The sequence below is a fragment of the Astatotilapia calliptera genome, chromosome 10 (genome assembly GCF_900246225.1).
Source record: "Astatotilapia calliptera chromosome 10, fAstCal1.2, whole genome shotgun sequence".
NCBI classification, from domain to species: Eukaryota; Metazoa; Chordata; class Actinopteri; order Cichliformes; family Cichlidae; genus Astatotilapia; species Astatotilapia calliptera.
In genome coordinates, this window is record NC_039311.1 from 15898595 (window position 1) to 15922222 (window position 23628).

General features: G+C 40.2%; 3 protein-coding genes across 7 annotated transcripts; 2 read left to right on the forward strand and 1 right to left on the reverse strand.

Annotated features, from left to right (window-relative positions):
- Positions 1-213: 213 nt before the first annotated feature.
- On the reverse strand, positions 214-8885 carry proser1 (proline and serine rich 1). 2 transcript variants are annotated; one of them, XM_026182036.1, is made up of 12 exons: positions 8825-8885; positions 8672-8737; positions 8185-8253; positions 7374-7468; positions 7139-7232; positions 6831-6941; positions 6234-6335; positions 5957-6035; positions 5605-5697; positions 3214-4519; positions 2224-2365; positions 214-2112 (listed from the first exon to the last, which is right to left on the reverse strand). In XM_026182036.1, exons 1-12 carry the CDS (start codon positions 8867-8869, stop codon positions 1987-1989), a joined length of 2328 nt encoding a protein of 775 aa, XP_026037821.1. In that variant the 5' UTR covers positions 8870-8885; the 3' UTR covers positions 214-1986. The 2 variants fall into 2 exon arrangements, with proteins under 2 accessions (XP_026037821.1, XP_026037822.1); XM_026182037.1 differs by lacking the exon at positions 5605-5697.
- Positions 8886-9200: 315 nt separating this feature from the next.
- On the forward strand, positions 9201-16684 carry vps36 (vacuolar protein sorting 36 homolog). 3 transcript variants are annotated; one of them, XM_026182040.1, is made up of 15 exons: positions 9201-9266; positions 9606-9796; positions 10002-10070; positions 10167-10237; positions 11356-11470; positions 11567-11656; positions 12241-12327; positions 12913-12945; positions 13122-13199; positions 13433-13567; positions 13721-13786; positions 13883-13947; positions 14329-14413; positions 16084-16160; positions 16306-16684. In XM_026182040.1, exons 2-15 carry the CDS (start codon positions 9701-9703, stop codon positions 16385-16387), a joined length of 1149 nt encoding a protein of 382 aa, XP_026037825.1. In that variant the 5' UTR covers positions 9201-9266; positions 9606-9700; the 3' UTR covers positions 16388-16684. The 3 variants fall into 3 exon arrangements, with proteins under 3 accessions (XP_026037825.1, XP_026037823.1, XP_026037824.1); XM_026182038.1 differs by lacking the exon at positions 9201-9266 and adding an exon at positions 9367-9433; XM_026182039.1 differs by lacking the exon at positions 9201-9266 and adding an exon at positions 9452-9505.
- A 1105-nt stretch (positions 16685-17789) lies between these two features.
- thsd1 (thrombospondin, type I, domain containing 1) lies at positions 17790-23576 on the forward strand. Of its 2 annotated transcripts, XM_026181714.1 has the most exons (8): positions 17790-18430; positions 19161-19285; positions 20130-20524; positions 20612-21212; positions 21342-21503; positions 21610-22030; positions 22135-22675; positions 22793-23576. In XM_026181714.1, the coding sequence occupies exons 2-8, from the start codon at positions 19234-19236 to the stop codon at positions 23423-23425; spliced, it is 2805 nt and encodes a 934-aa protein (XP_026037499.1). In that variant the 5' UTR covers positions 17790-18430; positions 19161-19233; the 3' UTR covers positions 23426-23576. The 2 variants fall into 2 exon arrangements, with proteins under 2 accessions (XP_026037499.1, XP_026037500.1); XM_026181715.1 differs by lacking the exon at positions 17790-18430 and having other exon boundaries at positions 18441-19285.
- Positions 23577-23628: the final 52 nt, after the last annotated feature.

Genomic DNA, 23628 nt, shown 5'->3' on the forward strand with positions numbered 1-23628 from the left:
AGAAAATTAAATACATGTATACAGGTTTAGATGAATAATCCTAATTGCACTGACTGAAAAAGTGTTTAATAGTTTTACAAAAAAGCTAAACTGTACAAAACAAAAATCACAAAAAGTTTTTTTTATATATAATTAGCAAACATATTCTGATCAAAGAACTCAAATGGAAAAAATTTTTCCATGACTAATTGACACATGACTTTGTGTGTTGAGCAATAGCGACGCTTGTGCTAAGCTTTGCATATGGTGGGGTAAGTGGAACGTACGCAGGTTGTAAAACCATTCAAATCAAGGTTAGGAACCAAAGTGGATATTAAATAGATGCAGTCATTTAGGATTTGTAGTTAAGTGAATCTTCAAAATTGAGTTGATGTATACGTGTAGCTTTATGGTTAAAATAAACTTTGTTTCCATTATTTTGTCCAGCTCCAGTATTTTTATTCAAGAGATGTCGACAGTAATGGCATCACATAGACTACAGATACAGTAACCAGCAGTTCACTGGAAACATTTTTTTAAAAAGGGCAAAAAATAAAATAAAAACTGTGTAGCATACAAAACATCTATTACTCAAGACAAAGGTCATTGTCATTGAGATAATCCCAGTAGAATGGAAAACTACTAAGGAGCAAAGAGGGGCAAAAGTACAGCTTTCAATCTGTTAAACTACAGAATATAATAAAAAAAAAGTGACAATGTCAAAAAAAAAATGCCTGCATACCCTTATTCTGGATAAATGTTGTAGTAGCAGTCACAGCAGTGTCACATATGAGAAATAAACTTTGTAAACATGAGAATCACAGAAAATTGCAGTCACAAATATGTTCACTGAAAAGAAAAGAATGAAAAAAAAACCAAACAAAAAACACACTTGTGTAGAGCTGCCAAATGCAAGTTTTTGTATGTACTACAAACTAACCCCTGACACAGCACATTCATTTGTAGTTTGCATACTTTAGTATGTGCCCCTGCTATGCTTTGTGAGGTTTTTCCTATTTATTCTTTACGAAAGCCTTCTCCAAATGAAGTTTAGAAGTGCTGGAAACACTCAATTTGAAACTGAGATGTAGACAGAGTCCTTACAATGATCTGCACTTCAGCTACAAAAGCATCAAGAATCTCCGTGCACTCCCAGCAACTGAGGTGGTGGCAATGTCCCAGCATCAGCAGAAAAAAAAGAAGTTGTTTCCATCGCTAAAATTACAGAATCGGATCTGTCTGCCCCTTTTCTACACGCTGTGCTCACAGTAACTTTAATTTAATGCAGCTTAACTGTAAATAAAACTGTTCTCATTTACCTATTTTTGTGTTACATAACTGAACAAACAAGAATTGGTGAAGCACCCCCTCGTTACCAATTTAAAACAGCCCAAAGTGTACTGCTAAAAACCTGATGTTTTTAGAAGAAGAAAAAAACTGAGACAAACTTAACATTTTCACATGTTAAAGAAGACCACTGTGCTGTAAATTTTTAGATTAGAAATTAGCATAACGGGGACATCATCAAAAAAAAAAAATCATGTTACAATACTATATCTTATGCCTGTCAATCTATTTCATTAGCATTTCATTTGCTCTGTAATTGGAAATGAGATACTACTGTGGCTCAGGACTGAGGTCAATTTATTACATAATGTTATGTGGACTTTTCTAATACTCTATAATTCATTATTCATTTATAAATGTTCTAAGTTTGATTAAAAACAGGCAAGTCAGGCTAATAATGAAATCACTCACAGTCTACCTGTCAAACTAACAACTTTCACAATTAATATTTACAACGCTTCACTATGAATGATATTACAATTATGCCTTTTCCCCCACAGACTATTTGACCCATTTCACTCCTGTTCCAACATACACAGTGATTAACTGTCATGTGCTCATCTGGGGTTCAAGGACAAATAGAAATTGTATCACCTGCTAAGAGGTGTGGCAGGAGTCAATGTTACTTTTTTACTCAATGTTTCACAACTATTGTAGGTTTCACGGCCAGCCCAACGGTTGGTGCAGCCCCGATTGGATAGGGAACGTGTGTCCTGGGCCTGCAGGGTAGTTGGTGAAGCTGTTAGGTTGAGTAGTGAAGTTCTCCAAAGCAGAAGGGGGATGAGGCTGGAACAAGATAAGAAAATCAGTGTTTACAACAACATAATATTCAGTTCTTTTTGTTTTTTTAAAACTTGGTCAGAACATTTGTGTGTGTGTGGTTTTGTGCGCATTTACCTGCAGCAGGGCAGACTGCACAGCTGGGTTGTGGAGGCCACTGAGTGCAGCGGGGGAGGCAGAGGGAGAGAAGCCTGGCACTTGGAACGACAGTAAGCCAGGAAACCCGCTACTGCCTGGAGGCTGGAGTCCACCGCTCAACCTGGAATATGCGCATGCATGGTCTTAAAAATGGCACATAATAAACAATAACACCACCTGCATGTTATCTGTCCTTTTTTTAAATGTGTACACGAGCTGACATTTAAAAACAGCTGACAAAAAGTCCATGTACTGCTGTACAGCTGAGCCGTTGCCATGCAACCAGCGAAGACTCTCCTTTAAGTCTGTGTGCATGGTGTTAGTATCCAGCCAATTCTAAGACTACTTTTCATAAGAATGTAAGAATTATACTAGCAACATAAAGGCAGCTTATGATATGACACTTGTCATGTGTGTGCATATTATTATACTTGTTGTTACTAAATAATGTGGTGGCTCATTTAATTCCTCCTACAAGACAGTTTGTCCCTTTCGAGTTCAACAAAAGGAAACCTTCTGCTTGCATTACTTGTTCAAGGAAAACATATCACACTACATATGACGGAGTAAACAGTTGAGCAATGCTGCTGAAGGACTATTTGAGACATCACAAAAAAAAGTCTAATGCTTGCACTCCATGTGCTCCTTGCACTATCTAAATGAACTGTTCGGTTATCAGACAATAACAAAGTGGAAAGTAGTTATGATTTACGATGCCCTTTTTTCCAGCTATTTTATAAGCTATAAGCTACTGGAAATCTGTGTCACATGGTGTCATCGTGTCCAAATTCTTAATGCAGTCTACTTTTCCCTTTCATTACTACAATACATGAATACTATAACAGGTAAGCGTTTGGCGTTCAAACTCAGTTTAATATCAGGAAGTCAATGCTGTATTGTCACACATAGAGCAGATTATGGCACACACAGCCCAGTTTCTGTATACTGGCTAGTAAAGAGGACACATACCCAGGCTGGAAATTGGAGCTGAAGGCAGACGCAAAGCCTGGTAAAACTGGTGAAGATGATGGAACGCCGACTGCTGCTGCTGCTGCCGCCGCCGCCTGCAGTGGTGCCACTGATGCCACTGTAGATGGAGTGGCCCCTGGTAGTCCAATAAATGAAGTTAAAACAGGGCTCCCAGCACCATGCCCCCCTGCCACACCAAGTCCAGGGAAGGCAGTTGGGCTAGCCCCAGGTGGAAGGCCTGGGAATATAGAGGGAGCAGAGGTGAGGCCTAGACCAAAAGGAGAGGCTGCACTCGGAGGAGCATTTGGAGCCAAGCCAGAGTAGATGGTTGTTGGTGGGTGGTTAGAAATCTTGGTAGTTGGGGACATTGTTGGCATGGATGAGGGGACAGTTGAAGGAGGCAGAGATGAAGAAAGGGAGGGAAAAGGTGACAGGCCCGGGTAATGAGAGGGTGCATTGCTGGAAGACAGCGCTTGTAGGCCAGTGAGACCAACAGGACTAGGGAGAGAGACTTGAGGAGAACCTGAAGGGTGTGAGAGGCCGTAGGGACGTGCTAGAGCAGCCTGTGCAGAGCTTGGTGTGCCAGAGCGAGAGGTACCCTTGAAGGCAGAGGGTACAGGGCTATTACTGCCACTGCTACTACCCGCACTGTGTCTGTTCAAGGCTCCAGCCACAACTGCCTGAGCCTGTGCAGAATGAGCAGGGGAAGGTTTAGGACTGGGACCTGGGGTGGAACAGCTCGGAATTACTGGCGTGGAGCGTCCAGGGGGAAGAGACTGCGGTCCAGATGGGGTGTAACTTCGGATCACTGACCCAGAAGAGTTACCTGCTTGTGGGTGTATGCCAGGGAAGGGTGATCCTGACTGGTGTTCTGTGGACTGAGAATAAACCTTCTGCTGACTGGAGTTCGTCTGAGACAGGGACTCTGGGGCACTGCGTGAAGTAGCAGGGGTGCCTGGTCGGGAAATTGCGTGGAAAGGGGAGAAGCCCCCACTGCCAGGGACAGGAGTTCCACAAGGTGTGCCTGATGGGGTGTGCGCTTTAATGACAGATGAGGGTGTAGGTGTAGCATGACCAGTGGGAGTCTGTGGTCCTGCTTTGATTACAGATGGGGATGGAGCAGGTGAGGGAGAGGGGGCGTTGAGGTTGTGAGAGGGCACCATTCCTGGGAAAACTGGCGTGATGGGGGTAGTGGGAGGAGCAGGAGAGGCCTGGTTTGGGACTGGTGTGGACCCATGAGGAATGAGGAGGGGCCCGCTGTTAATTCCAGGTGTGGTGTTCTGTGGATTGCCTGGTTTATTGTAACCTGTAAAGAAGGAGATTATAGTTAGCTAAATGTGCGAACTAATGACTACTATTATCTGACATGCATGGACTTAAATCGAAAAAATGTTGCATTTTATTTATTTTTTAAATGTTTTTTTTTAGTAATACTGTTTACAAACATGTTTTACTCCAGGATGTAGGCAGGAACGCCCAGCAAAGAGCCAATAAACTTGCATATAGAGCATTCATACATGCAGCTCATTAAATTGAAATTTAAAACAATTTTCAAGATCAAAATATGTCTTCTTTTTACCTTTGGGGAAAGGTTTACATAACACACTGGGACATGCTAAAATTGTTTTTATCTGAACATTCTGGCTACAATAAATCTTTGCATTTAAGATCACAAATCTCCCCAAAGGCCTTCAAAAGATGTATTTCAATTGTGAAAAGTGATAAGACGCTGCATTTGGAAAACAAGTCATCCCAAGCGATGCGTGTTAAATGCCAGCACAAAGCATGAATCCAGAAAGAAAACGAGTGACATTAGTTTGAAGTTATTCCCAGGCTAGTCAACCCAAATCCCAACCCCACAAGTGATCAAAAACATACATCTACACTGACTGACCAGAAAACCAAAATATCTACAAGAGAAAAAAAAAAAAAAAAACAGTAGAAAAATCACTGATTTGTTTTTACTGAAACTACTTCTCATTTGTCTGGTACATGTGCTGGGTGCTTTGTAGTGTTGTACTGTGCTACTGCATCACTTGCACTGAAAGGTAATTTGGTACTTTTTCAGTTTAGTCCTCCACATTTATTACAAGAAGAATTATCAAGTTAAATGTATCCGAAATACTGTAATACTGGAAGTGGATGGGAAAAACGACAATAAAATGTTCTCCGACTAATCTAAATGGACGATTTTAATTAAAATCACAGTGGACTTTATTTCTGGTCACTCAGTGTTCCCAAGAGAAGTGGGAAAGACATCTTTACCTGATAAAGCCATTAAACTGGAGAAGCACAGGTAAGCAGCATGCCAGTGTGTTAGGCAGCAAGCTTCAACGAGTGTCTATTTGCTCTCACACTCACACGTACATGGTTGCTGTCATTGGATCATACCTGCTACTTTGTGGGTGGAGTTGTAGGGGGGTGGGGGTACGTTGGCTGTTATAACCCCTCCCATAGAAACAAGGCCTGCGTTGTTGTATGCACCTAAGCAGCAGTTGTAAATATTAAGCGTGTCCACCACACATTCATACACATAAAAGAATCACACACCCCACTACTTACTGCACCCAAACCAATCCCAGATGGCAATAAGAAAACATGGTTAAGTGCACCTCTTTAGGCATCAGTATTAATTGAATTGTCTCGGAGCTTGGTATCCACCTTTTCAATAACTGATAGGTTGTATAGGGAAATGCAAAGGAAACCAGAGGTGGGAGTGTGTTGCTTCTGTGGTGTTTCTTACTTGGTGCAATGGTGGCGTGGGGTCGGCACGGTGGTATTGGGTAAGGAACAGGTCGATGAGGATTGTATGTTGAGGGGAACTTGAAAAAAGGATCACAAAGATATAAAACACTTAGGTGATCAGCAAGTTCTGTATAACTGGAATACATAAAGTCAGAATGTGAGGAAGAATCAAGGAAAATAAGAAAAAACATCCTTTGTATGATCAATGGTTAACAAGTGAAGCAAATTTTTTTTTTATACCATCATTATAGTCTGTGTTTGACGTTCATGCTTACAGGTTTGAATGGTCCTATAATTCGGGAAGCAATTCCTTTCCCCTCCATATTGTTAGAGGTGTCTTCTTTCTTCTCGCCTTCCTTTTTTACTGGTGGGTTTCCCTGTTACCATAAAACAAAATTATATTATTTCAAATGACTAGGCCCATTTAAAACAGATAAGGACATCCAGAAATGCACCATTTTGTTGTCTGTGAAGGTTCTCAGTCATCCAGGTCATCGTAGTCAAAGGAGCTTGCAAAGAAAAGCGTCTGGACTTCTTTAAGTTGCTAGAAGACGTTTCACCTCTCATCCGAGAAGCTTCTTCAGTTCTAAGGTCAAATGGTGGGGAGTCCCAGATTTAAACCCAGTGGGAGTATCCTCCCAAAGAGGGACAAAAGGACCCCTTGATGATCCTCTAATTGGCTCATGTGATTCTAGCAACTTAAAGAATTCCAGACGCTTTTCTTTGCAAGCTCCTTTGAGCACCATTTTGTTGTTTACAATTTAAATAAAAAAAATCAATTTTTATTTCCAATGTAATGTAATGCAATGTTAGTTGTATGTAAAGTCTGTTAGTTCAGAACTTGGGTATCCTTCAACAAACCTCATACTTACAGGAAATGACCCAGTGACCAAGCTGGGTTTGCCTTTAGGATATGGATTTCCTGGTATTATTCCACAGGAGGAGATCATTGCTATGGGAGCCTTGCAGCCAACCTTACAGACCTAATAAGAGAGAAATATTATTATTTTAAAGGTTGTATGTGTGTGTGTGTACATTAAAATATGCAAACTAATGGAAAATAACACAATAGCACTCTTAGTTTAAAAGTTTATCTTAGTTTTTTATTACATTAATTACTTCTTCCTAAACAACAGACAACAGTTTATCATCTCCTTATTTTTTTAAAAGTTAAACTTGCCTGTTCCAGGATCCTGCGGGCACGCTTCTTCTCAGACAAGTGTATACGAAAGAGATCCTCCACTGGCCGATAATTCTGAGCATCTGAAATGTTTCTGAATGGGAAGAGTAATATTTAAAGGGATAACAGTTAGTCAACAATTGTACAAATCACTAAGATTTAAACGCAACATCTGAGTTACAGTGTTTAAAATGAGTTGTTTAACCTACTGGACACATTTGTAAAATGTACTCACAAGGCTATCAGTTCCAAGACAATCAGTCTGTCTTTTGAGAACGTGAAGCAGTTCAAGATATTTGCGACTTCTGTTGTGGGGATTGCAACCATTTTCTAAAGGCAACAGATTAGAAAGCATATTTGAGGAACAAAGAGGTTTCAACTTCACTTAAACAAACACATTTTCTAAGTTCATAGTATTTGCTGCACTTGTTTATATTAATCACAGATACATCTGTGATACAGATTACAAACAATTATGAAAGTGTATAAAAATACCATAGTTTGACTATTGCTACAGTTCAATTCTGTGACCAGCTATTTATGTAAATATTACTTTGACACATACCACCCACGTTGCTGTAGACTAAGCACACCCCCCTATGGCAATGGCTCTCCCCAACGACAGGGGCCTCCCCCAGTAGGACAATGCACCGTTAAACCCCAAAAAACAAATGCTCAGGAACAACTCAAAGAGCATGACAAAGATTTGCTGACATTGACCTGGCCTTCAAACTTCCATGATCCCAAACAAACATCAGGAAGATTTGTAGGAACAACCCTGATCCACAGAGGCCCCACCCCGAAACCATCAGGACCAAACGAATCCGCTGTCCCTGTACACAACAGGAAACCCCCAGAGGTCCCGTGTCCATGTCCCTAAGGTTCAGAGCCATTTTGCTGGTGGAAGGTTGACCTACACAATATTAGGCAGGTAGTCTTAATTTCTTTAACGTTGTAGTTGATTATCTCACACAATATAAATAGAGAAAATAAAACTGGGGCCCCAATCGAACAAATAAATAAAAATAAATCAGTGGTTTACTTACATGCTGCAGAGCTTTAACAGCTTTGATCTGTGGTTCAGCCCATGAGAAATACTTCAATATTTCCATCACCTGTGGATTTTTCAGGACAGTATTAGTGCAGAAGCAGAAGCATTAAAAAAGTGTTTATGTGTGTGTATGTATGTATATATATATATATATATATATATATATATATATATATATATATATATATGTATATGTATATGTGTGTGTGTGTGTGTGTGTGTGTGTGTGTGTGTGTGTGTGTTTTTATCCTGAAATATGAGTTCTTTGCAATCATCCTCTTTTTTAATAAATAATCATACAATTCATCTTGTAACAACTGTAAACAAACGATCATGCAACACGGGTTATACAGTGAGTAATCTATGATTCGAGGTATCGTTTTGCTTTGTGATTGATTAATCTAATCTTAATTAATCTAATCTTTTATCACATGAGGATAGCTGGGGCTATTAAATATGGAGGAAGCTTGTAAAACATTTACCTGTTTACTGGAGAAATAGCCATGCACCTGCTCAATGGCTCTGATGCGCTGATCGGTCAAGACGCACTACAGAAACAGGATGACGAGAGAGCAAGCTAGAAGCTTAAGCGATTCCAAAATAAATAAGATATTTTGACATTAGCCGCTTCTTACCTTTCTTATCTCATCCAATACAATGTCAAATGATTTCTTATCCATGTTTGTTGACTTAAACAAACGCTAGACTCTTTAACAATGAATACTACCAAAAAGCTGAACTTAAATAAACAGACTGATTATGATACAGCAGATTAAGTCAAATGATGTCAAATTCATTCAGATGACTTTTATTTTGATGACCAAAGTTACTCACTTATACTATTAATTCGTCGAAATTTAAAGCAATAAATATTCGCAGCATACTACTTAAAAATTGCATGATCGTTACATACAATACAACAATGACTTCCAAAGAAGAGGAGCAGTCTGCAGAGCAGAACCCGTCTGTACCAGATTTGCCCGCAGCTAACAACAAGCTAGCGGGCTACAGCTAACTCGACTCGGAGGACAGCGCAACTAGAGAAACGACTAGACACCCGGAAACAAATATTTGCAGGTGTTTTCATTCAATCATCGTTACATTTTTTGATGATCTATTAAATAGGAGTGAAAAAATGTCAAAATATATATTTTAAAATCTCAAATTAACCCGGGAAGATAGCAGTCCTGCTAGCTCCTGACAGCTGGCGCTGTGAACGTCAACACTGAAAGGACCCCTTAGAGGTAGCTAGTTTAAAAAATACAGCGTGTAGCAAAAGTGTTAGAGAAAAAATATCAAAGCTACAGTTAACTGGGGTAACATCACCAATGAAGAGAGTTAATGTATAAACAATATATTTGTGAGTTCAGTTGACTTTAGCTTATATTATAATATCTATTTTGGTTTTTGTCGCAGGCGAATTTTGAACAGCATACAGGAAGAAAACATAGGATGAGTCTTACCGGAGAAGAAGTGAAGTGCGACCTGAATTGTTCTTGCTTTTCTTAAAAATGGACCGGTTTTCGTGGTCAAATGGGCTCCTAGAAATAAACGAAACTTTAGTGATCCAGCAGCGAGGTGTCAGACTGTATGACGGTGATGATAAGGTATCGTTTTGCTTTGTGATTTAACAGCCTGGTCCAACAACGCGGTGGCTAAAACTTACACCATATTACTGTTACAAAAACCATATATGTCAGATGCTGATGAAGAGTTGTTGCTTTATGTGGTTGCATGTGTACCGTGGGGAGTGTTTGTAGCTCGGAAAGCTGCGCAAGTAAGTAACGTCAAGTCTTTCGTGTCATTGTACAGGCTAAGCTGGATCTCGGAGTTACCTTGCTGAGCACCCATCGTTTAATCTGGAGGGATATCAAAAATCATGTAAGGGAGCATTAAACACACCCTAACTACCCACCTTGTGTGCCAGCTGGTGCCTATTGCTGATATGATGGCTCCTTTTGCCTTTGCTGTCTCCAGGAATGCTGCATCGCCATGCCCCTGTCACAGATCATCTTCTTTGAGGAGCAGGCTGCAGGAATAGGAAAGAGGTAAACACTGCTGAATACATTTTTTTTTCAGCACACTGCAATGGTCAACAAAGACAGTTAAAAATTATCAGGAATGCACTTAAATCATTGTGAATATCAGTCCTAATGTTTACTTATTCAATAGTCTATTGTTTGCATCATGTCAATTTTGTACATAAATAGTGTGATAAAGAGCAAAAGGTCTAAATTATTTAGGATAGACAACTGCCAAATTATTATAAATAGCATCTGTGTTGCCCCTTACTGATTCAGTAAAAGGACTAGATGTTACAATCCCTGATAATGCATTGCTTTAAATGGAGAGAATCTTGAGGGATGGCTGTTATTAGTAAAGGCAGCCCAGAAACTTTACCAGCGGCACACATCTAGTGTGCCTCAACTTTTGGTCTTTTACACCAGCTAATCTGCCATTTTTTTTCTTCATTGGTTTGGTTTAGAAATTAGAGATCTGATCTATCTTATCATATTAAAATTTGGGACACATCGTCAGTAGTAAACTTTTGGATTCATCAGGCGTTTCGGCTATTATCACTAGACACCCTCATCCAAGGAGGCCATGCCAGGGTTGATCAGGCTACAGAGTGTGTCACTGCTTTATGTTAAAATTGTTATTTCTCTTCTTCTTTCTGCTGTTTAGTTTTCTACAGTTTATTTTTCTGTCTATTCACTGCAACTTAGAAATAATATGTACCTCTTTAATATTTATGGAGCCTCACTTCTTCAAAGGGACAGAGAGAAGTAAGACAAAAGGGACAAGATAGGAGAGCTAACTAGGCTCCATTGCTACTAAATATGTAGTGAAAACAAAGATCAAAACATGATGATCTCACTAGTTGTACTTTGAAAGAGGCAAGCATCACTCTTACATCAATAGATGTGGTAACAGCTACAGAATAAAAAAGTATGGGGAGAGTAAACTAATAAATCCTGTAAGGAGCAATTGATGGGGACTCCCTTCAAGAAACTTAAAGAAGACCAGAAGCTTTTCTTTCCAAGCTCCTTAGACTACAATGACCTGGATGACGGAGAACCTTCACAGAGAACATATAAATACACTAACTTAAATTTAGTACAAGAAAATATGTATCTCCTAACTACTGGTTTTTCTTATTCTTAAGTGCAAAAATAGTGATCCACCTGCATCCAGTACCTGCCAACAAGGAGCCAGGTCCATACCAATACAGCAAGTACTCTTACATCAAGCTATCCTTTAAGGAACATGGGCAGATTGAGGTAGTGATTCAACTTCCTCATTTTCACTTTTTGTACTGCTTTTTTTTTTGATGACTTGGAACTGACATGGCTCTGTTTTGTTGTTTTTCCTTGCAGTTTTACAGGAGGCTCACTGAAGAGATGACCAAGAAAAGGTGGGAGAATACACCAGTTTCACAGCCCATTCCCACAGGAACTGGATCTCAGGTTAGAAACAAAAGAGCACACCGTGTTTCCTCACTGATAACCATCTGTCCTTTGTGCTCTGTTATGTTTATGGGGATTTGTAGGTGTAGGTGGCACATTGTTTTCACTCACCAGCGTATAAACGCAACTTCCATGTACCGTAACAGTTCAGTATATGATAAAATGAAGCTTGGAATCACTGTCAGTGTAAGATATGTTCCACATGATGGCAGCGTAGGCACTTAATTCTTGTACCGTTCAGTTTTTAACAATTAGTAAGAATTACTGCCTGACATTTAGATTTTTCCAACGTTTTTTTTTAAGTATCAATATGCATCAAATTAGATTTAATGTTTCACAGAAATTAGTGCAAGAAGTCATTCCACTTGCATTAGGTCATGTGTCTCCAAAAAGTACATTACTTCATTTTTTGTTGAACAGGATAATGGTCAGTAAAATTAACGTATGTACTATAACAACTGCTGACCACAAAGAGTTCCCTCCTGGATTTCTTTTGTTTGTTTTTGTCCTTCCTTGTCCTTTGAGACAAGTTGCCCGTGTTTAACTTGATTATGTGTGTTTTCTTTTCCTTTGTGGTCATGTAGGCAGGAAAGACACGTGCAGTTGGGATTGTTGGCATTGAGAGGAAGATCGAGGAGAAGAGGAAAGAAACAGACAAAAACATTTCTGAGGTAATGGGAAAAATAAAGAGTGAGAAATGGGCCAGAACTGGAATTATGGTATACTCTCTCTGATGCAGAGTTATGGATAAAATCCATCGCCATCTCCTTGAAACCCTTAGCTGAGGTCTTGTATTTAACCAAAGTCATTTTGACTAAATTAACTGTAAATATATTTTAAAATAAATATGGTTTGGATTTGGACTTTTTTTTTTTTTTTACATTTTTTATTAGTTTTTTCTTCTGTAAAAACTTGTCAACATTGGACGTTATTGCAAAGCAAGATGACCACAGCCACTGTGACACTCTGGAAGGCAACTGGAAAGTTGTTTATATAACTTCTATTGAATACATTATATGATATATCAGTATTTAAAAATACTAATTTAATCCAAATGACAGATACAAATACATGGCAAGTATAGCTTTTACAAAAATGGGGTTTAAAGTTAGGAAGTATGTTTTATATCCAGCTACAGGGGTGGGGGGTTTGCTGTGGAATGACATTTAAATTATATCTGCAGCCAGGAAGTTTTGTGGTTTATTTAATTGTCAACAATTTTGAAAGCCATTACTCATTCAGTCTCTGCTTTTCAGGCCTTTGAGGACCTCAGTAAGCTGATGGTGAAGGTAAGGAAGCTCTCATTTCATGTTTACATGTTTCTATAGTTGCTGAGTTATAACAGAATTAGGGAAGCTTTAAGTTATCCACTGACAAATGTGTAAATTTATATAATCATAAATAGCAGAGCTGTGTAAAACTCATTTCCTTAGTGGGATTTTCTTCATGATTCTCTTCCTAACAGGCCAAAGAGATGGTGGAGCTCTCCAGATCTATAGCCAACAAGATCAAAGACAAGCAGGGAGACATAACAGAAGATGAGGTAAAGAGTTTCCTGATGTGATGAGACAGAAACATGAAGGATAATATCTGTACCTTCAAGTCACTGTACTGTAATCCTCCTCACATCTTATTGAATCACACAAATCGCACAAATTTAACACAACACATGTTTTATTGCATGATACGGTTACCTTAGCGTTTTAGAAAATTGTGACTCTAAAATAACTTTTTTAGCAGCTTGTTTTTTATTTATTCTTGTGTTTTATTCAATAGACAATACGGTTTAAGGCATACCTCTTGAGCATGGGTATCGCTAACCCTGTTACCAGAGAAACACATGGATCCGGTACACATTATCACCTGCAACTGGCTAAGCAACTGGGGGATATGCTGCAGGCCCCTCTGGAGGTGGGTGTGATTTTTATTTTTTGGGGGGTGGGGGGGTGGGGGGTGAAACAGGAAAAAAAGAGATACCTTTTATATTTACTTACTTGCTTTTATTTTATTCTCTTCATGATCCTCTTTCTCTCACGTTCTTTCTCCCACTCCCCACTCTCACAGGAACGTGGAGGTATGATGGCTCTTACAGAGGTGTACTGTCTCGTCAATCGTGCTAGAGGGATGGAGGTAATTCTTCGAAAATGCACACATAACTGTAACACAACATTGTACTTCCACACTACACACAAACATCTTTGGTTATTTTTTTTCCTCTTTCCACAGCTGTTATCTCCAGAAGATTTGGTGAATGCGTGTAAAATGTTTGAGTCATTGAAGCTCCCGTTGAGGTGAGTTTGTGTTGCATTTGTCTTTGTATTCCGTTTTAAATTAGGTGTGCACTAAATTAATTTGAATAGAGACAGGCTATGTTACTATAGTGCTAGGTTGGTGCCCACTTCACAAAGGCCAGGCTCTTCCTGCCAGGCTTCCTGTTGATTGAAGGGCTGTCCAGGCCTCCGCAGCTGTCATTTCCTGTTACTTCTCAGTTTCAGAAAAAAAACCAAAAAACTGGCTTGTTTGCGTACAAAGTTGACCCCAGCACTACAAGCTAGTTGCCATATTTTAACTGTCTATAATATTTAATAAAACAGCCTAAAACCCTAAAACTGGTCTCTATTCCTTCCATGCACACTTAACCCCTTTTTTCTCATATCTCATCTTGTGTGTAGGTTGCGTGTGTTTGATAGCGGAGTGATGGTGGTCCAGCTGCAGTCTCACAGTGAAGAGGAAATGATAGCTTCAGCACTGGACAATGTAAGCTTTAACTGTTACAATCATAATACAGTCTGTGACGTTATCATGCTTTAGGGTGACTAAACATCACATTCCACTACTTATCAAAATGAACTAAATAATTTAAAGGTGCTGTGAATAGGAATGTAAAGCAATTTACATGTAACAACCTTTTATTTGCTCAAAACAGTATGTTGGCTGGCATCTTTTTAAAGGACTCGGGGCATGATTTTGTCATGAAAAGGAAGAGGTTAGCAAAGAAAAAACTGGGATAATCAAGGAAATAAAGAAAGTAGACAGGCGTATTGGGAGCATATGGCAATGAGAGAGGTGGCAAAGGAAAAGACTTATAGTAGGTTCTATGTGAAGCCGGACACAAAGGAAGGGGAAAAGGACTTGTATATATTTGCTAGACAGAGAGGCCAAGCTGGAAAGGATGTGCAGCAGGTTAGGGTAAGTAAGGATAGAGATGGAAAATGTGCTAAAAAGCGAAGAGAGTGTGCTAAGATGGAAGGAGCTGATGAATGTAGAAAATCAGAAGGAGGGGAGAATGGATGAAGGACAGCTGGTGAATCAGAAAGCAAAAATTAGCATGCATGGTGCTTTACATAGTGGGTCTAACCCTTAACTGTTCTGTGTAGTCCTGATGGAGAATTATAGAGAAAATCAGAAGGACTGTGTGTGGCTGTAGAGAAAGCATATGATGGGCTGCCTAGATAAGAACTGTAGTTCTGTATAAGGGCATTAGAGGAGAGGTTGAGATGGAGCCAGATGAGCTGTTGTGGCGATATTGGTGATATTGGCTATTTGCTGATCTATCAGGGTCAGCATTTATAATGGCTGATAATTGATTTATTTATTTATTTTTAACTAAAGACGAGACAAAAGACACACTATTCAAACATGTTATGAGTGTTGAGCTTGCACAGTTCGTTCACCGGAGAGCGTTCTGCGATGTATGTTTGGAACCACAAACACAACAAACAGCTGATCGGCCCAGAATTGGGCAAACAAGTAAATTAATAACTACAGATAACAAATGTTAGGGAAATCTGTTTATGTTTTGAGTGTCTGACAGAATAATTAAAAAAACTGGACAGTATATCAGATTTTTAAATGATCAAATATCGGTATTGGTATTGGTCTAAAAACTCTGATATTGGTTAGACTCTACTCAGTTCCTCCCTTTATTGCCACACTGCAAGCTAGTGTAAAACACTGGCTAGAGTAAGCTTAAAAACTCAGTCCACTAATGTCAGCAAATGATCTTCTCCCAGCACAGCATAGCCTTTAACATGAACTCTTTGTTATAGCACAAAAATGTATAATTCTATATATATCCCTACCAACTTCAGGGAAATTACTGCAAGTTGTCTAACCTTGTTATTGCTAGGAAAATACTAAATGGCTAAGTTGGCTACTCCTTTAAGTGACTTCACTAGGTAATCTAATCTATGATACTGATTTATGGGTTGCATTAAACTAAGCTGATTTTGGTCAACAGAGAGTTATTTCAACACAGAAAAAAAGGTGAATAAGTAGCAATTGCTTTCTTCTAACCAAGAACAATCTGTGCAGTACAGACACTGCTCCAACAAGTGTGAACAAGCGTTCAACTACACGTTTTCTGAAGGTTAAGAGAAAACCGATACATTTATAACCAATTCTGTATCTCTTCCTGTCATGGACAGGTGTCAGAGAAAGGCTCCTTGACTGCAGAGGAGTTTGCAAAGCTCTTGGGTCTCTCTGTTCTTCTGTCAAAAGAGCGGTAAGTTAGTCATGTCAGTCAGTTTTACTTTATCGTCATGGTGTAGAAGTGTGAAATACTTGTCTGTGTCTCATATTTTATAGTTCTTTGTTGCTGCAGTTTGTCATGTTGTAATTTATTTGCCTTCTTCACTCCCCATGTCCAGGTTGTTGCTGGCTGAGAAGATGGGCCACCTTTGTAGAGATGACTCTGTTGAGGGTTTAAGATTCTACCCAAACCTATTTTAACCTGTTTACAATTAAAGTGGAATATATTAACAGATGATTTCTTTAAAAAAAAAAAACTATATCAGCTGACCTCTACAGGTGCTGTACTTTTCATACATGCTGTATGTATCCAATGTATGTATCCATTTGGTGTTCTGATTATAATAGAGCACTGTGAATCCACCTATAGATATGTTTTTATCTAGAACTACGAGCGATACTGGACTGTTTTCAAAATGTTTCAAGCTTCAGGTCCACTCTCGTTGGTAGAGTGACCATCGGGTGTGTTTGGTAATAAATGCTTTTTGGAAAACGGCACTTTATGTTTTATACTTTGTTTTCATTCACAATGTACTCATTCTGGAAAAGTCGGGTATACCTATTCAATGCAACCAAAGCATTCTGTTATGAAAAATACCATCGCTAATGACATTTTCCAGAGTAAAATATATAATAAGTGGTTAGGGACTGTAGCGTTCCCTGCTGACATAGATGCCCAGGTTTCAATTAATCCAAATGACCTGCTCCACATTGCATCTTTTGTTGGTCATTTAATTTAGTCCATCAACATCAGTTCCTGTCCCTTTCCCAGCAAACGCTCCTGTGAGTGTAATAGCTTTGGGTAAATTCAAGACCAGACAAGACAGACTAAAATGCGTCTCCTGTCAATCCAGTTTACAGAGTGCATGTGAGTAATACTCAGTCCCAGTTCAGAGGAAAGTTGTGCTAGACAAATACCAGAGTGTGTGTTTTGAAGGCAAAACTGAAAGTTAAGCACGTGATCAACTGGCACAACAAATCTTTCAAAACAATACTTTATCATATTCACCCACAGTTACCATATAGCAAGTAACTACATATGAATGAGGAGCCTATGGCAACAAGTAGTGTTAGAATGGTGCTTCTGTTGTCACCATAAAGTATTTTAACAAACAGAATAGAAAAGTTCATTGTTCCCATTGTGAACATGAACGTTTCATCTCCAGAGAGGTTTCCTGTTCTGTGTGGACTCTCGCCAGAGGAAGAATGAAGGTCTGCAGAGTTGATTAGATTACCCTGCCATGTGGCCCGCTTATTGATAGATGAATTCAACTAGTTCAGGAAGTCTCGAGAGCCGAGCCGAGCCGAGGCAGGTCTGATTCTCATAATTGGGGATGCATGCACAATATTTAGGTTAGGTGAACATTTTACCGCACGACATGAGTCCAGTTGCTCTTACAATGAGATTGACTACGGCTTTCTGCATAATTTATGATTTGGTGTGCTTTTATTTTATTTTATTTTATTTTATTTTTAACTCTAATTGGTTAATCATAGAAAAACGACATATATAGTTTACTATACAATACTGATTAAAACGTTAGATTTTTTTTTTCTCACACTGTCACATAAAGTATTGAACTACAGATCCCTATGTTGAATTTCACATATTTTTCCTGCGGCACTGCCATCTTAAATGTTTTGATGATCCGGGCGCCTGTTAAAACTGATATCGATCTTTGGAATGATAGACTTAATGCAATGCGATCCTTTAACTGCCAGAGCAGGAAATGTATCTTTCATTTGTGCCTTTTTTCATCTAGCATGAAATTTCCCAGAGCTAAAGCACGTTAGAACCAGTTCCACTTCTCACTGCTTCATTTTACCTGCTATTAATCTCAGGCAGGAATAAAAAGGGCGAGAGTCGTTTTGGACGCAAAACGTTCTTTATTTTTTAAATATCTTCTTAAATGGAAGCTTCAAGGCAGATAATATTTAAGACTTAAGTCGTAAACCGTTTAACTGCGTGTCTAATTTCTGAGAGGAAAAGGGAGTTTGTCGCAAACATAATACGCCCTCTTGTTGACCTTACTGAGCGGATCTCTTTCACGCGCTCTGAACCCCAGCGCGCGCCTCTGGAGCGCTCGTGGGGCTGTCATACTTGTCCCCCTGACTGTCAGTGAAATTTATTAGCAGCTTATCTGGCAAAAGAAATTCGCAACGAGCATATGGAGGGACAGTTACTGTGGGTGCTGTGCGGGGGAAAGCGTCGAGGAACCATACTTTTCTGAGTCTTCAAGACACGTGAGTACAACTTGATTTAATCAGACTGCACTACACAAAACAGTAAAGGGTTAGAGTCACTATGTAAAGCACCATGCATGCTAATCTAGACTGAAAATCAAGGTTTAGATTCACTAATCAGAAGGTATTGCGCATACAAAGGGCGCTGTGTTTATTCGCGGATTAAAAACCAGTCATATCCTGAAAATATTCACCCAAATGAGCTACACAGTATGAGCAGGGGGTTAAAAACAAGCAAACACCAGGCTCCACCTTAACTTTGTATTTGCTTGGAAGTTTGGCTGACTTTATGATGGAAATAATAACTAGTAGTAAATTTTCTGATTCTGCTCTGACTTCAAAAGTCTGAAATAGTCGGTTTTTGAAAAAAAAAAATATATATATATATATATACATTGTTTGTTATATAGATCAATTCAGACAAGTGTTTGGCTTCAGCCTACTACATGTTTGTGATGAACAAAGCCCCCTCCCCTTCTTTTTTTTGAAACCTCTCTTGTGTGATGGTGGCAGCTCCCCATACCCATTGTGAAGATGAAAGGAAGAGGAAGACGCCAGTGTAAATTCAGAAAAGTCATGTTCACTGTTCATACTCTAGCCTTCCTGTTTTCCATACATGCAGAAGAGCGCACAGCTTCTTGTACACACACTTAACTGCTATCTAGTACTTCTCTGTGGATTATCTTCTTGGTTTTTTTGTTTTATTGTTCTATGATTTCCCCATTTAAAGCTTTTTACAGCGTTGTGATGGTGGAATAGGACGATCATGTGGTGTTGGAGAAGAAGGAGGCACAGGTATCGGAATGCCACAGGCTGTCTCACTGCTGTCCTTCCTGCTAGTGCTCATTGGATATGGTGAGTTTCTACAAATCTATCATCTTACTGCATTTTAATTGACTGTTGAACGAGGCTAATGCGTGGCCTCTTCAGACACCCGCTTTCCTTTGTGAGGATGTGAGGTCCCAACAACAGGATTTACACAATACAGAGCATAATAGCTCTTAAAATAACATGCTACTAGTGCGTTTCCCCCCACTAATAGCACCCTGATTCTTGGCTTATATACTCAAACATGTTTAACTCTTTGTCTGTTTGATATCTATACTTTACTGCTTTTGAACCTGTTAATGTGGACTCCACTGAGCTTGTTCTGTCGTTCTGAGCAAAAAACTATACTTTGTGGTTGTTTGGGCAATATATCTGATGTTGGATAAGGGAAATGTATAAGAGGTTTATAAAAGTATTATAATTACACATAGGACACATTGTTATAAATTATGGTTACAATGTGTTGTCAAAACTGACGCTTTATAAACTCACAATTGAGGCCAAGTTTTACTAGAAAACCTTCTACAATTTGTAAAATTACCAACAAAAATGAACAGACCCATACACTCCTAGTATTTTTTTAAACAGCCACAAATATTAACTCACACTTGAGCTTATCATTCTGATTAATTTACCTAACAAAATGGAACTAGAAACAACCTTTAGGTACAGTAAAACTTTGCTTGCATGCTTGGAAAATCTGGATTTTTTTTTAAATAAATGCATTAATGGTTAACTACAACCAGACTTAATTTTACCCATTGTGGACATATTAAGAAGGTGTATTCACCACTTGTAGAACAATGTGTAACATTTTCTTTTTCCTTTCTCTGTCTTTCTCACATCTACTTGTGTGTTTTCTTTCCTGCAGCTTTTGCAGGGCTCAATATCTGGCCCTCCTTGCATTCTGCCCTAAGCAACAGCAGTGTATTTGTGGACTTCAGCATAAAATCCAACAGCAGCACCATCCGGAGAAGGAGCCTATCTCTCGTCAACACGGAAAGCAACACCACTGTTCTGACCAAGACTCTCCACAACAATCAACCGGCTGGCAGGGTGGAGTTCAACTGCTCCTGCTTCCCATACGCAGGAACTTTCCGGTTCCTGCTGAGACAAACCAGCATCTCCACTGTTTTCCCTACTAATAGCACAGAGGGCAGTAGCATAGAGAGCACTACCTGGTGGTGGAGTTCAGAACTACAAGTCCATTGGCCAACCTTTCATATTGCCGTGGAGAGAGCTGGGAACCACTCTGGATCCTTTCAGGCAATAAAAACAACATTTCAGTATATACTGCTGTAAAACAATGACCATAAATAATTATCATACTTCTCTTCTGTTGTTTCTCTTCAGGTTGGGATATCCACTAATGAACACTTTCAGGCTTGTTCCAGCGGCATTGATTCTGCTCTCTCACTAGAAGTCAGCTACATGGAGTACAACCAAATAGGTCATAAGAGCATCAACAAGGTCCGAGCCCTCACGCGAATCCCAATCAAACCCCTCCGTTCTCAGAGTGTTGAACTGTCCTGTGCCTTCCCATTCACAGACAGAGATTTCATAAGAGTTGCTCTACAGTCTCCTCACACAGCACAGGAGGTGAAGAGCTCTGGACCGCTCTACCTGTCCCGTATCTTCTCCTATAAGCTGCTAGTGGAAAATGCCAATGCGTACAAGAGTGGCTGTGAGGGCACTATGACTGTTAAATTGATCACCCCGCCCTGTGCTCACATCAATGGGAAAGTATTACTGTATAGTGATGCTGCTTCATCTGCAGAGGAGCCCACTTCTCCCCCGTTGGCCTTTAACTGGCTGACTCAGGGAGAGAATGAAACTGAATTCAACTGCTCCGTGTTTTACCCGGGAAGGCATAAGTACTGCTTTCGCTTTGTTTTCAACTACAGCCGCTCGCCCAGTCCAGCACAGACGTGTCTGGTGGCTTACAAAAGTGCAGGTGAGATTGTTTAGCCCGTGTGTTTTTGGTGTATTGGAGTGGAGGGAATTTATGTAGCAATGCAGAGTTAAAGGTTTTAAACTACTAATCTGCTTTATCGTGTTTTAACACTTTCCTTGCATCCTGCAGAGTCATGGGGGCCATGGCAGCCGTGGAGTGTGTGCAGCGTGAGCTGTGGAGAAGGGGTGAGGGAACGAGTGCGTGAGTGTTTACTGCCCTCAGGTGTGCGAGGGATGCAGTGCACTGGCATGATCAAGGAGCAGTCCCTGTGTTCATTAGAGGATTGTGTCGGTGAGTTTGTTTACCCTTAACTTGCTCTTTCTAAACTTCAGTATCTTAGATTAAAGCTTTTTCTCTTCAGTTTTGTGTCCAAACTTTGTTTTTCTTTTTGTCCCAGTGGTACCAGCTCCTTCTCCATCTCTCTCACCTGCACTGGTTGGAGTTGCACCCTTGGGCGGTAACATGATTGTGGTAGTTGGTATCTCCCTTTGTCTGGCTGTGATTATGGCTACTGTTGTGGTGACGGTGTGGAGAAAATTTTGCCAGAGCCCTCAGTGCAGCTCTGTCCGGAGAAGCTCCATGCATTCTCCTGGAGGGCGCAAGCTCTCAGATGAGGCTTCCATCTGTGGGCACAGCCTACAAAGACCCAGCCTGTCTGATGTTCACAGCCCTTCAGGGGGCGTGGGTGTGGCTGCAGCCCAAAAAGATGGGGCTTTCTTGGGAAGTCAACCTCTCTCACAGACCGTGGTGATACCACTCCCACAGGACCCAGAAAGACTATCTCCCACTGGCCAGAAGGTGTTTCCACCAATATTTGGGTATGTTTTAAAATTTATAATATTCTATCCCAGATGTCGCCCTTTTTGTCACAGCTATTAAAAAAAACACACACACAATAAACCGGAAACTATTTTTTGCCTAGGTACAAATTGGCACAACAACAGTTGAAAGAGATGAAGAAGAAGGGCTTAAAGGAGGCTACACAGCTGTACCATGTCTCTTCCAGCCCTGTCCATGACACTGTTGTAGACACATCTGCTTCACCCACCATCTCTCCCATTCCTACACCGATTGGATTTGCTCATTCTGCCTCCCCTTTAGGTCTACAGGGTGATTCTAAACTCAAGAATTTTCACATTGCAGCTCCCTTTTCTGAACCACCACCACAAACTTTTAGGGCCACACCGGACAGACTGAGTCCTAGAGTGGAACTGATCGTAGGTCCTCCTGTTGCTGCTCACGCAAGTAGGAGCAGCTCCAAGTGGCATGACCGCACTGCTGACTGGGTAGAGATGGTAGAGAGGAGTGGGCTAACAGGTTTCAGAGAAGAAGGACATGCAGCAGCGGGAAACTCTTGTCATAAGAATCCAAATTTCCGACGGACTTCCAGTTTTAATGATGCCAAACCTCAGCTACCGTCCTTCTCACAGTCCAGACAGTTCAGAGAAAGAAGCCTGACCCAGGTAACTTATATGCTCTTTAGTATGATTTTAATTTATTTTTTATTTTGTTTATTTATTATTGCTGTAAAACATTTTAGTGCCACGAATGGTCAAGTTTAACCGTTATGTCCTTTCCAGGTGGGATCTCGGACTCTTCCCGAAGGAAGCTGTTGGAGCAAAGGAGGGTGGGAGAGACAGCCATATCGCTCTTATCCAATTCCAGAGCATGGGGCTTCAGAGTGGGCTAGATCCAGATTACAGAAAAGTGACCAGAGGAACCCCTGGACAGAGAAACCAGTGCTTTCACACATTAATGAAATCAAACATGCTGGAACCAACACAAACACAATTTCAGCATCTGGGACACAGGGTAAATCTGACTTTAATAGCACAGCAGAGAGGAGAAAAAACAGTGACCAAGTTTCAGGGATCGGGGGTCCCGCCGCAGCACTTGTTAGTTCTCAGGAAGTGAACCAGTTGAGTTTGGATCGGGCTGAACAGAACTGGAATCGTCGTGGCCCCTCACCAATTCAGAGGAACATCCTGGCCCGGAAATTAAAGGAGGCTCAGTCCAACTCTGCAGCCAAGGGGCGCAAGCGCAGCTCCAGCTTTACTGCTTCATCTTCAGACCAGAGGAAAGGTCGCTGCCACTCTCTGCCCGTGACTGAGGAGTACACCAGCAGTGATGGCTCTCCCTACAAGCTGAGCAAGGCAGAACAAAAGATGCTGGATCTAGATCTGTCCTCGTCATATGTATGGGAGGAGGAGTAGATCACAAACGACAGCTGAGAAAAGCTGCCACTGAAAATCACATTTATTCTTTACCCTTCACCCTACATCTCTGTACCCACCTATGTATTGTAATGTTAGATTTATCTCTATATGTTTATCTTTTAAAGTTCTTATTTTTGACTTTAGTTTGGAATTTTTTAAGGTTTGTTTTGATATTTTGTAATATTATTACTGACTGAAAG